General features: G+C 39.2%; 1 protein-coding gene across 6 annotated transcripts in view; it reads left to right on the forward strand.

Moving 5' to 3' along the window:
• Positions 1-11,409, forward strand: part of Gon4l (gon-4 like) — a 91,613-nt gene that overhangs the window by 27,390 nt on the left and 52,814 nt on the right. For 5 of the 6 annotated variants that reach the window (XM_023713572.1, XM_023713576.1, XM_023713575.1 and 2 more), the window contains 5 exons: positions 3,592-3,785; positions 7,354-7,428; positions 7,603-7,653; positions 10,163-10,213; positions 10,569-10,664. In XM_023713572.1, the coding sequence (XP_023569340.1) occupies positions 3,592-3,785; positions 7,354-7,428; positions 7,603-7,653; positions 10,163-10,213; positions 10,569-10,664 (467 nt within the window). The remainder of the gene's footprint in view (positions 1-3,591; positions 3,786-7,353; positions 7,429-7,602; positions 7,654-10,162; positions 10,214-10,568; positions 10,665-11,409) is intronic. The other variant, XM_023713574.1, reaches the window with a different exon arrangement.

The raw sequence follows: 11,409 nt of genomic DNA on the forward strand, positions 1-11,409 counted from the left end.
CTGTGGAACTGGGGATTGAACTCAGGCCCTTGTGCTTGCCAGGGAAGCACTTATTCCACTGAGCCATTTGCCTGGCCCTTGTTTCATATTGTTTTTATGAGACAGGGTCTCACTATGTGATGTAGGCTAGTGGTGTTGAATTCACGTACATTAGGCAGGCCTGAACTCATAGCAATCCTCTTGCCTCAGCCTCCTGAGTACTGCAATTACAGGCATGCGCCACCACGCCCCACTGTTTCAACTTTTCTTTTTTCTTTTTTTAATATTATTTATTTATTTATTTTGTGTGTGTGGCCAGCTCAGCCCACTGGGGGCGGGGCTGGCTGGCATGTGGTGCTGGGGGATTGAACCATGGTCCCTGCGCTTTGCTGAGCTTGTTCTAAGTAGGTGCTTTAGACCACTGAGCCATCTCACCAGCCCCAGTTTTTCAACTTTTCCTATAACTTCCAGAGTGTGGCTTTATTCTTGGTGGGTTCTGGGAATTTCAAGTGAAGAAAGCTGTTTTTAAGTCTTTTTCTCCATGAGACTTGAGCTGTAACTTCTGTCTTCATATCACTATGGAGTGCTGAGATTTCTGCATTTATCTTTAGCCTCATAGCTTCATTTCCTGATGGGTTTCTTGAAATTGTATTTTGCCCATGCAGTTTAAGAGTGTTAAGAGAAGTTTGTAGACAGATACATTTTTAACAGGATTCTCTCCTTTGAAAGGCATCGTCCCTCAACTTCTGCGGCTGTGACTGCATAAGGTGCGATTTATTTATTTATTTTTTAACTTTCTGCAAAGCTTTATTCCAGAGGGGCTCAGTCCTTCTTGGCATCTGCCTTTCTCATGGCAGCCAGCACGTTGCTCAGCTCCTCACACTTCCTCTTGGCACGGATGTGCATCCCCACCCTTTTCTTGATGAACTTGAGGGCGCGTTTGTCCTTGGAGACTTTGAGCAGCTCCATGGTGCCCCGCCGCTCGTAGGGGGCAAAGCTGCACACCTCCCGGATCATGTCCCGCACGCACTTAGTTTGTTTGGTGAGACGTCCGCCGCGGCGGCTGTGCCTCGGTTTACTCACATTCTTAGTCACCTTGTGGCCCTTGTTGAGGCCCACGGCCATGGGATAGCAGAGGGCCATGGCTACTCTTTTTCAATGGTTGCTGTATAAGGTGCGATTTAGCCACCCTAGACTAGTATGTTTTTCAGTGTAGGTTGTTGTGAGCATCCCTTCTCTCAAAGGTCATGCTCCTCCATCCTGTCTGTAGTGGCTGTTCTCCAGTGTCTGTAGACTGTCATCCTATTTGTTGAAATTTTCATCGTATGTAGTTTTTCAGTGTTTCCAGCAGTAAGGTTAGTCTAATAAATTCTTTGTTATGGCCAGGACCAGATGTCTTGAGTATTTGGAATTACAGGAACTCCATTGTTAGAGCTTTGATTCCATGTTTATAAGATACTAATGATTTTTCCATGAAAAAATATTTTTTTGCAGTGCATTTATTTTCTTAAATCAATGATGTTTTCTTTATAAGTTCATTTAAATTATATTTTGTATTTCCAAGATAAGTTAGGGTTTTGCTAAGTAGTCTAGGCAGGCCTTGAACTCAATATACAGTCCAGGCTGGCTTCCAACTTTTGGCAGTCTTCCTGCCTCAGCTTCCCTAGTGCTGGGATTATAGGTGGTTGCCACTGTGCCTGGCTTGTCTTTCAGATTTTATTCAGACTAAATGGTTTTCCATGATAACATCCATCCTACCCATATGAACTTGACTAGTATATACATTATTATAGGTTTGAAACAAAAAAACTGATGGAAACTAAGAATAGCAGTTCAGAAAAAATAATACTCAAACATTATGGCCATGTTTTTTTTTTTTTTTTTCTTTTTTAGACAGGATCTCATGATGTAGCTTAGAGTAGGTTTGAACTCACTGTGTATCTTGGGCTGGCTTTGAAGTCCTGGTAATTCTCCTTCCTTTGCCTTACAAGTGATGATATTACTGGTGTGTGCTCCCATGTCTGGCCTACACTCTGATAAAATCTTTGTAAACAGAGAAGGTTATCTTGATGTTAATTTTTTTTTAACTCCTTGACTTGAAATAGTAGCAGACCAGAAATGTTATAGAGATGTAAACGTTGTTTTGGTGTTTCTTAATATTTCATTCCCAGACCTAGCAAAGTTTTGTGGTCAACAAGCTCTTCCTTTTTTTTTTTTTAAATGTATTTGGTTGTTACAGGGTCTCACTATGCAGCTTGGGCTCATAGTGATCCTCCAGTTTTTAGCCTCCCCAGCTCTGGAATTACAGGCACACTATGCCACCTTGCCCAGACTCTCTGGCTGGCTCAGCCCGCCCTGGGGGTGGGGCTCCAACCTCAGTCCCTGTGTGTTTGCCTAAGCAGGTGCTTTATTCAGCTGAGCTATGTAGCTGGCCCCCAACAAGCTCTTCTTTTTGTCTAGTAATACACACACTTTTTTGGGAGACTAAACTATTTAATGCATTTTTTAAATAAGTCTTTTTAAAAAAATTATTTATTTATTTATTTATGTGTGTGTGTGTGTCCAGCTCAGCCCACCAGGGGGCGGGGCTGGCTGGCATGTGGTGCTGGGGGATTGAACTGCAGTCCCTGTGCTTCGCTAAGCGTGTTTTAAGTAGGTGCTTTAGACCACTGAGCCATCTCACCAGCCCTAAACTATGGTTTGGATTTTTTTTTTTTTTTGTGGAACCGGGGATTGAACTCCGATTCTTGACGTTTGCCAGTCAAGCGCTTATCCTACTGAGCCATCTCCCGGCCCCATTATTTAATGCATTTTTTTCTGTGTTCGAAAAGTGGATTTTTTTATTGCTTGTTTCCCTTTTATAGACCAAAGCATATAATAATAATAGTAATAATAATGATAAATTCTACGTGTAATGTTTCATTGGTTGTAAAGCACTGTGATGAATATTCTTAATCTACATGACATGCCTACTGGGCAAACATCCACATTTTACAAAAGAAAATATTGAGACACTGTTACCAAGTTGTAGAGTTGACTCAAACCAATGATTTCTGATGTACTATATAATACAAATTTTAAGTTCTGGAGCTAGAGTGTCTAGTTTTAAGACATGAGTCTGTCATTTATTAGCCTTTTGGAAAGTTTCTCTTTTTGCTTAATTTCCTTCCCCTGTGTGGTGGGAAAAACAATAGTGTGTATTTTTAAGTTTTTGAAAATGTTAAGCCATTAAAAAAAAAATGTTAAGCCATTAAATTGCCTAGGCTGGGATTGAACTTGCAATCTTGCCCCAAACCTCACTCAGTGCTGGGCGTGTGCCCCATCTCAGCCCACATTGGGTCATTGCTTACAGGAATGTAAAGTGAATCATTACCTATAAGGTGTACAGAAGACCATCTGACATCTACCAGTACTCTGTGAGCATTAGCTATCCTTACTACTGTACTACTATTATGAAGCCCACAGTTACCACTACCATATCATAGTCTTGTTTTTCAGTGCCAGGTAGCTGGTAGCTTAATTTTCTTTCAGCATTGGCTTTTGGACTAAGTTCATTTTTTCAGCATTTTTTCAGAGTCTTGTGATGCTCTCTTTTTTTTTTTTTTTTTCCAGAAGAGCAAAACAATGAAGAAAATGAGAAAAAGAGAAAAAAGAAAAAGGGTACCAAGAGGAAACGAGAAGGAAGGGATCAAGAGCAAGGGACCTTGACATGTGACCTGAAACTGGATGACATGCTTGACCGTACTTTAGAGGATGGTGCCAAGCAGCACAACCTGACAGCCGTGAATGTGCGAAACATCCTTCATGTGAGTGAGGCTACAACAGTGATGTCATGGAGTGACAAGGGATGCAAATAAAAATTCCCAGCCAATTCTTGATTCTTGGTATATGGATTACCATAACATAGTCCTCAAAATAAATTTCTCGGGGGCTGGGGAGATAGCTCAGTAAAATAAGTGCCTGTGCCTGCTTGGTAAATGCAAGGTCCTGAGTTCAATCCCAGGTACTGCAAAAATAAATAAATAAATAAACAAACAAATAAATAAATAAATTTCTCTCTCTGGTTGTGGTGGCACAAGCCTGTAATCCCAGCACTTGGGAGGCTAAGGGAGGAGGATCCTGAACTGGCCTTGAACTGCATATTGAGTCTGTTTCAAAAAAATAAAGATACTAACATTCATGGTCAGTTACTACATTTTTTGTATCTTTTTATTTTAGGAAAGGGCCTACAGGGTGTTCTGAGTCTCACTACTAGATCAGACTCATAGTGATGCACCTATTTACAGCCTCCCAAGAGCTGGGATTACAGGTGTGTGCCACCAAACCCAGTCTCAATTGCTGTTTCAGTGCACCCTAGGGGGCGGAGCCGGCGTGTCAGGCCTGGGGTTCAAACCCCTGGGCCCCGAGCCCGCTTACAGGCGCTTTAATCCACTGAGCTATTTGGCTGGCCCTTACTATTTTATGTGATAGTGTTTCCAATAAAAAGCCCAATTAATAGTATTTTGCATGTATGTAATTAAGTGTTTTGGATATGTAACAACTCAGCTTTTGCTGTTTGTTACTCTTTAAAAAGGGTTATTTATAATTAAGATTTTTTTTTTTTTTTTTTTTTGGTGATACCAGAGATCAAACTCAGGACCTTGCACTTGCCAGGCAGGGGCTTATGCCACTGAGATATATCCCCGGCCCCCGAGAATCTTTTTTTTTTTTTTTTTTTTTTAATAATTTTATTGAAAAACAAATAGCAGTGAGACAGTTTCAAAACAGATTAGTAGGATAGATCAATAATTAATACACTGCAAATTGCTGTCTTAGTGATTATTTGTTGTAAAAGATGCAGACATATGCTGTTCACAAAGTCTACAAGAACAAATCTTTAGTTGCTTTTTTTTAATTATTTATTTATTTTTATTTATTACATTTATTTATTGTGTGTGTGTGGCCAGCTCAGCCCACCAGGGGGCGGGGCTGGCTGGCATGTGGTGCTGGGGGATCGAACTGCGGTCCCTGTGCTTTGCCAAGCTTGTTTCAAGTAGGTGCTTTAGACCACTGAGCCATCTCTCCAGCCCCAAGAACAAATCTTTCTATTCATTGAATTAAGAAAGTGTAGCTGTATATCTATTGTAACTATTTTGAATACACAGATACAAAATAGTTGTTCATTTGCATCCCCTTTTTTGTTTAGTTTTGTCAGAGAAGGTTATTCCATTGTCATTTTAAATATTATAGGTGCGTGGATTTAACAAAATATTCCAATATACACCAAGAGTCCATGATAGTGGTGGGTTTTTTGTAAGACTGGCAATGTCAGAAGTTGTTTACTTGAGCATTTTAGAGCTCAGCATATTAATATGGCTTTACTTTTTATACTTCGTTTTTATACTTTTCTGCTGGATAGTTAAGAGCAAAATAAAGCAAGACATACGTAATAAAAAATGTAGCTTTTGTATCTGATAAGGTCAGTCAAATCCCCTCAGGATTTATCCTGAAGCTCTGTAGTGCACTCTGTAGATCCTTTGTCAGTGTCAGCATTGTGGATGGGTCATAGCCATTGATTGACCAATTTGCTCTCTGTGAAAGGCTGAGAGAATGTTTTTTCTTCATGTGACTCTCCTTAGGCACACTCTACATCATTGATCACTTTCCTCTTTGGCCCCATAATTTCCTTGATCAGAAAATTTGAGACACAATTGAGTTACAAGATGTTACAGTAACAGTTCCCTATGTTCTGAGTCCTCACTGACCTTGTAGTGCTAGGGCCAAAAGGTCGGCTGTCCTTGTAACCCTTGTTTTTCTCTAATTTTTGTCTGCAAACTTAGGTTGTTAACCCTCCAGAAGAGAAGCTTACTGTTAATAACCTACAACATAGACAGATGAAGTTAATCTCACTATCTGTCTGAATATCAAACATCTTAGGCATAGCATGGAACAGGTATTTTCCATCAAGTATTGATCTGTTAAACTTTAAGTCCCTACAGAATATGAAGAAAAAAATGAAAAATATAAAACAGTAATTTAAAAAATAGGAATTAACAGTTACATATTTTTACACAGAAATTTAGAAATGTAACCTTATACAGCATCGTACTAGGAGAGTCCTGTAACATTTCTTTTCTTATCTCTTGTTTTCATTTATTACCCTTTTTAAAAACAAACAAACATTTACTTGAGGGACAGTATGGCAGTAATTGGTATGTCATGACGAGTAGTACATATTTAGAAGATGAGAATAACAGACATTCCAAGCATGACCCTACTATTGCATATTGCTATCTTATGAATCTTTTTTTTAATAGTCATGGGGATTCAACCCACATTCTTCCACAAAATACATTGAAGTACATTCTTGCAACCCCCCTTTTTTTGTTTTAAATCTTTTATGTATTTATTTATTTAGTTGGTACAGGATTTCTTTATGCAGCTCAGACTTGTGACCTTCCTCTCTCAGCCTTCCCAATGCTGGGATTATAGGCATGTACCACCACGCCTGGTTTCAGTGGCCGGCTCATGTTGGGCCAGCCCAGCATGCAGTAACAGGGATCAAACCTAGGTCCTTATGCTTCCTAGGCATCGCTCAAACTGTGGAGCTATCTTCCTGACCCTTTTTTTGAATTTTGAATTTATTATTATTATTTTTGATACAATTTTTTCACTGTACAGTTCAGACTCATAGTGATCCAACTGTCTCAGCATCCCCAGCACTGGGATTACAGGCGTGTGCCTGTCTCTGTGGCCAGCACAGTGCTTCTGGGGTTGCAGGGCCACACAACATGCAGTACCTGGAATCAAACCCGGGTCTTTGCACTTACCAGGCAGGTGCTTAGACTGCCGAACTATCTCCCCAGCCCCTTTTTTGTTATTTTGATACAGATTTTTCCTGCATAGTTCTGGCTGACCTTGAACTCGGGATAATCCTCTTACCTCAGCCTCCTGAGTGCTGGGGTTATAGGCCCCAGCCCTTTGTAAGTCTTTATTTTGAGACAGTCTTACTAAATCACTAAATTGTCGAAGCTGGCCTGAAATTTGAGATCCTCAGCCTCCCCGAGTTCTGGGATTATAGGTATGTGCCACCATGCCTGCCTGCTTATTCTTTCTCTTCAACACATAACTAAGGATGTTAGGATGCTCTTTTATTTCTTTTTCTAAGAGCATCTAATAAAGTAGGTCAGTTTACTACATTATTTAAAGTTGTATGCTTCTGTCCAAATGTTGCCTTTTTGGTGTGTGTTTGCTTTGCTTTACCCTAGTGTGAAGCTACTTGAAAATATAACTTTCATTTATCTTCCATATTGATTTAGTATAGTTATGTAGAGATGAGTATTAGCTACATGATGAGTTTCCTTTTGCATAAATGGAAATTTCATCTTTTTCCAGGAAGTAATCACAAATGAACATGTAGTAGCTATGATGAAGGCAGCCATCAGTGAGACAGAAGACATGCCAATGTTTGTGAGTAATTGATCGTTACTTTTAATGTTGGAAAGCAGAATTATCTATCCATTAAATGGCTAAATATAGATCACTTTGGAGTTCAGTTTAACAGCTGGGTGCAAAGTTAGCATTTCCAAACTCAAGAATCATGTGCTTTTTATTGACATTTTTCTCCCTATTTTTTCCCCTTAGGAGCCTAAAATGACACGCTCTAAATTGAAGGAAGTGGTGGAGAAGGGAGTGGTAAGTGGAGTAAGATTTTCTTTGTTGTTTTTTTTTTTTTTTTTTTTTCTTTCTGTAACTGGGGATTGAACTCAGGCTCTTGCACTTGCCAGGCAAGCGCTTATCCTACTGAACTATCTTGCTAGCCCCTCTTTGTTTTTTAACTTGGTAAATAGAATTTTAATTCTAGGTCATTCACAGGGAGAAAATATAGGAAAAATTTTGCTCTGGGTTTTCATTTTTTAAAATTATTTGTATCCCAGATAGCACACACCTGTAATCCTGTCACTGGGGCTGAGGCAAGAAGATTGCAATTTTGAGGCTTGCCTAGGTAACTTAGTGAAATCCTGTCTCACATTAAGTAATGAATACTGGGATGTATTCCAGTGCATAGTGCCAGTTTTCAGTCTGCAGTTACCCCACCCCTTGCCAAAAATAACACTGAGAAACAGATAGAAGGGATGCACCAGAATTAATGGTAAGAATGTGGTAGGCCTGAAATGTGACATCTAAGATTCTTTAGAGACAGATCTTGGAGGCCAGCTGATGCATAAGACATGTATCACCACTGCCATATCATAGTCTTTGGTTTTCAGTGTTAGGCAGTGGTAGCTTGATTTTCTTTTCTTTCTTTTTTTTTTTTTTTGTATTTTAAGGAAGGGTCTACAGGGTGTTCAGGGTCTCACTACTAGATCAGATACATAGTGATCCACCTGTTTACAGCCTCCCAACAGCTGGGATTACAGGTGTGCGTCACCATGCTCAGTCTCAATTGCCATCTCAGCACACCCCGGGGTCGGGGCTGGCACAGCAGGCCTGGGAATTGAACCCCCAACCCCTGCACCTGCTTACAGGTGCTTTAATCCACTGAGCTATTTGGCTGGCCCTTGATTTTTTTTTTAGCATTGGCCTTTTGGACTAAGTTCCTGGAATAGCAGTTTTTCACAATCTTGTGATACTCATGTTTTAGCAGTATGCAGAAGCTATTGGCCTTTTTTTTTTTTGGTGGAATTGGGGATTGAATTCAGGCTCTTGAGCTTGCCAGGGAAGTGCTTATTCTACTGAGCCATCTCCCTGGCCCCATATTAGCCTGTTTTTAAAATTTACTTTTTAATTTTTTTAAAGCTATGAAAATATTCTTTAAAAAGTTTCAAAAAAAAAAAAAAGTTTCTGGACTGGGAGATAGCTCAACAATCTAAGTGCCTGCCTGGCAAGTGCAAGGACTGGGATTCAATCCCTGGTACTGTGTACCTTGCCAACCCAGAGCCCTGGGTACACCCTACCAACCACTGAAACCTGGCATGGTGGTGCATCCTGTAATCCAGCACTGGGGAGGCTGAGACAGGAGGATCATTATGAGTCTGAGCTGTTTAGGGAGACCCTGTACCAAATGAATGAATGAATGAATGAATGAATGATTTTTTAAAAAAAGTTAAAAGTTTCCAGGCTATTTGTGGTAGCACATGCCTGTCATCCCAGCACTTGGGAGGCTGAAACAATAAGGTTGCCATGAATTCGAGGCCAGGGTGGGCTACATAATGAGTTCAAGGCCAGCTTGAGCTCCATAGAGAGACCCTGTTTCAAAAAGGTTTCCTTCCTAGGTTAATCCCCAACACTGTTCTAAAACAAGGGCAAAAAGAAAAATAGAAACAAAAAACTTTTGTTTCAACTTCATTATGAAAATTTTCAAACTTAGAATTTAAGGAATATTATGATCAATCTAGGTTCTAAGAGTAGCATTTCATTATGTTTGCTGTGTATCTGTCTATATTTATTGCTTTTTTCCCAAACTATGTAAAAGTAAGGCTGGATGACATGACACTTGCACCATATATCTTTCTGTAAGAATTTATTGATGTGATTGATGTCAATAGTGGATTTATGTAATTGATTTTTTTTTTATGAATTTAGTATAGGGTCTCACTACATAGATCAGACTTGTACTGATTTCAGCCTCCCAAGTGCTGGGATTATAGGTGCGCACCACCTCTCCCAGTCATAATTATTGTCTCAGCAAGCTCTGGGGGTGGGGTCGGCACTGCATGCCAGGGATGGAACCCTGGCCACTGCGCTCTGCCTAAGCAGGTGCTTTAGTCTGCTGAGCTATCTTGCTGACCCGTAATTGATTTTTTAGAAAAGTTATATCTCTTAGTGGTAGAGTATTTATCAAGCATGCATGAGGTCTAGCATTTGATCATGTCCTGAGAAAGTATTGATATTGAAATACTACTGTAACTAAAATCTTCTGTTTGTATAATTTTTATCGTTTACAGATTTACAAGTAATTTTCATATCCATTGTTCTGTTTGAATCTATGCTGTGATATAAAGTAGGCAAGACAGGATTTTTTTTTTTTTTCTTTTTTACAGATAGTAAGTTTATGTTAAGCCTTGACAAATATTTGAGAGTATACTCTCCACACTAGGTCGCTGTAGGTACTTGTCAGATAGACAACTTTTTGTGGTAGCCAAGAGGAAGTAAAAATGCACAGTAATGAATTTCAGTTAATTGTTCGCTTTCTCTTTGATAGGTGATTCCAACATGGAATATTTCTCCAATTAAGAAGGCCAATGAAATTAAGGTAAACTCAGAAAAGATTGTCCTTCCTTTCCAGAAAAACTGTATCAGTTTTGAAACCTGAGTACTTCTCTTTTAGTTTTTAGATCTGCCTTTTTGTTTTAATTATAGTTTTGGTTTCTTTTCCATATCAGAATCATTTAACCCCTGCTTTGAGTTTTTGGGCTAGCTGTGTGTTATGCTCTTAGGAGATTTTTTTTCTTTCTGCCTTGTTTTCTCTCCTTATTTTCCAGATACATGAGTTTTGTATTTCCCAATACCGTGCTTTCTCTTTTTTTCCTTATTTTGGTGTTGCTAAGCCCATGCTTTACCAGTGGGCCCCTCCCCCAGCCCTGCTCATTTCTGACTGTGCCTTGCAGCCTCCACAGTTTGTCGATATCCACCTAGAAGAAGATGACTCCTCAGATGAAGAGTACCAGCCAGATGAAGAAGAGGAAGATGAGACTGCTGAGGAGGTCAGGGAATGGAAGGTTTATTAGTACTAGTTTAATAATGCAGAGTATACTTTGATAGTATTGACACATGTTTCATACAGACTATTGAAATAGATTTTTATAGTCATTTCTTTGATGTGACATGTTTTTCTGTTTTTTATCTCTGTAGCTTATATTATAAATCATAACAAACAACAGCTATGTATGTAGAACAAAATGGGTTCAGTTGAAATAATTATAATACTGTGAATCCTCATTTTTAAAAATTTTTTTGGGTTTTTTTTCGGTGCTAGGGCCTTGTGCTAGGGCCTTTTCAAACTCAGGCCTTGTGCTTGCCAGGCAGGTGCTTATACCACTGAGCTCTCTCCATAGCCCATGACACTTCTTCCAATCATGAAATGTAATGTTGCCAAGACAAACCCAATTTGTTTTTCCCAATTTGTTTCACCTTCTTGTCTCTAAAAATAATCACTATCCTACTTGTTTTGGTTAATTTTTCGCTTGCTTTTCCTTAAAGTTGCATCACCTAAATACGCATTTTTGTATACTCCAGTTCTGTTTTCACCATTTAGGAACTTTATGTAAATGGACATATGGTATATATGTTGTTTTCCTCCTAGGTTTGTTTTTGTTCAACATTATGCCTTTAAGACTTGTGTATATTGTTGCTTATAGCCATAGTTTGTTCATTTTATCATTGTGTTATGTATTATTTGATTTTTTTTATTACATTTATTTATTTATTGTGTGTGTGTGTGTGTGTGTG

This window comes from Octodon degus, unplaced genomic scaffold, assembly GCF_000260255.1.
Source record: "Octodon degus isolate 3935 unplaced genomic scaffold, OctDeg1.0 scaffold00032, whole genome shotgun sequence".
Classification (NCBI taxonomy): domain Eukaryota; kingdom Metazoa; phylum Chordata; class Mammalia; order Rodentia; family Octodontidae; genus Octodon; species Octodon degus.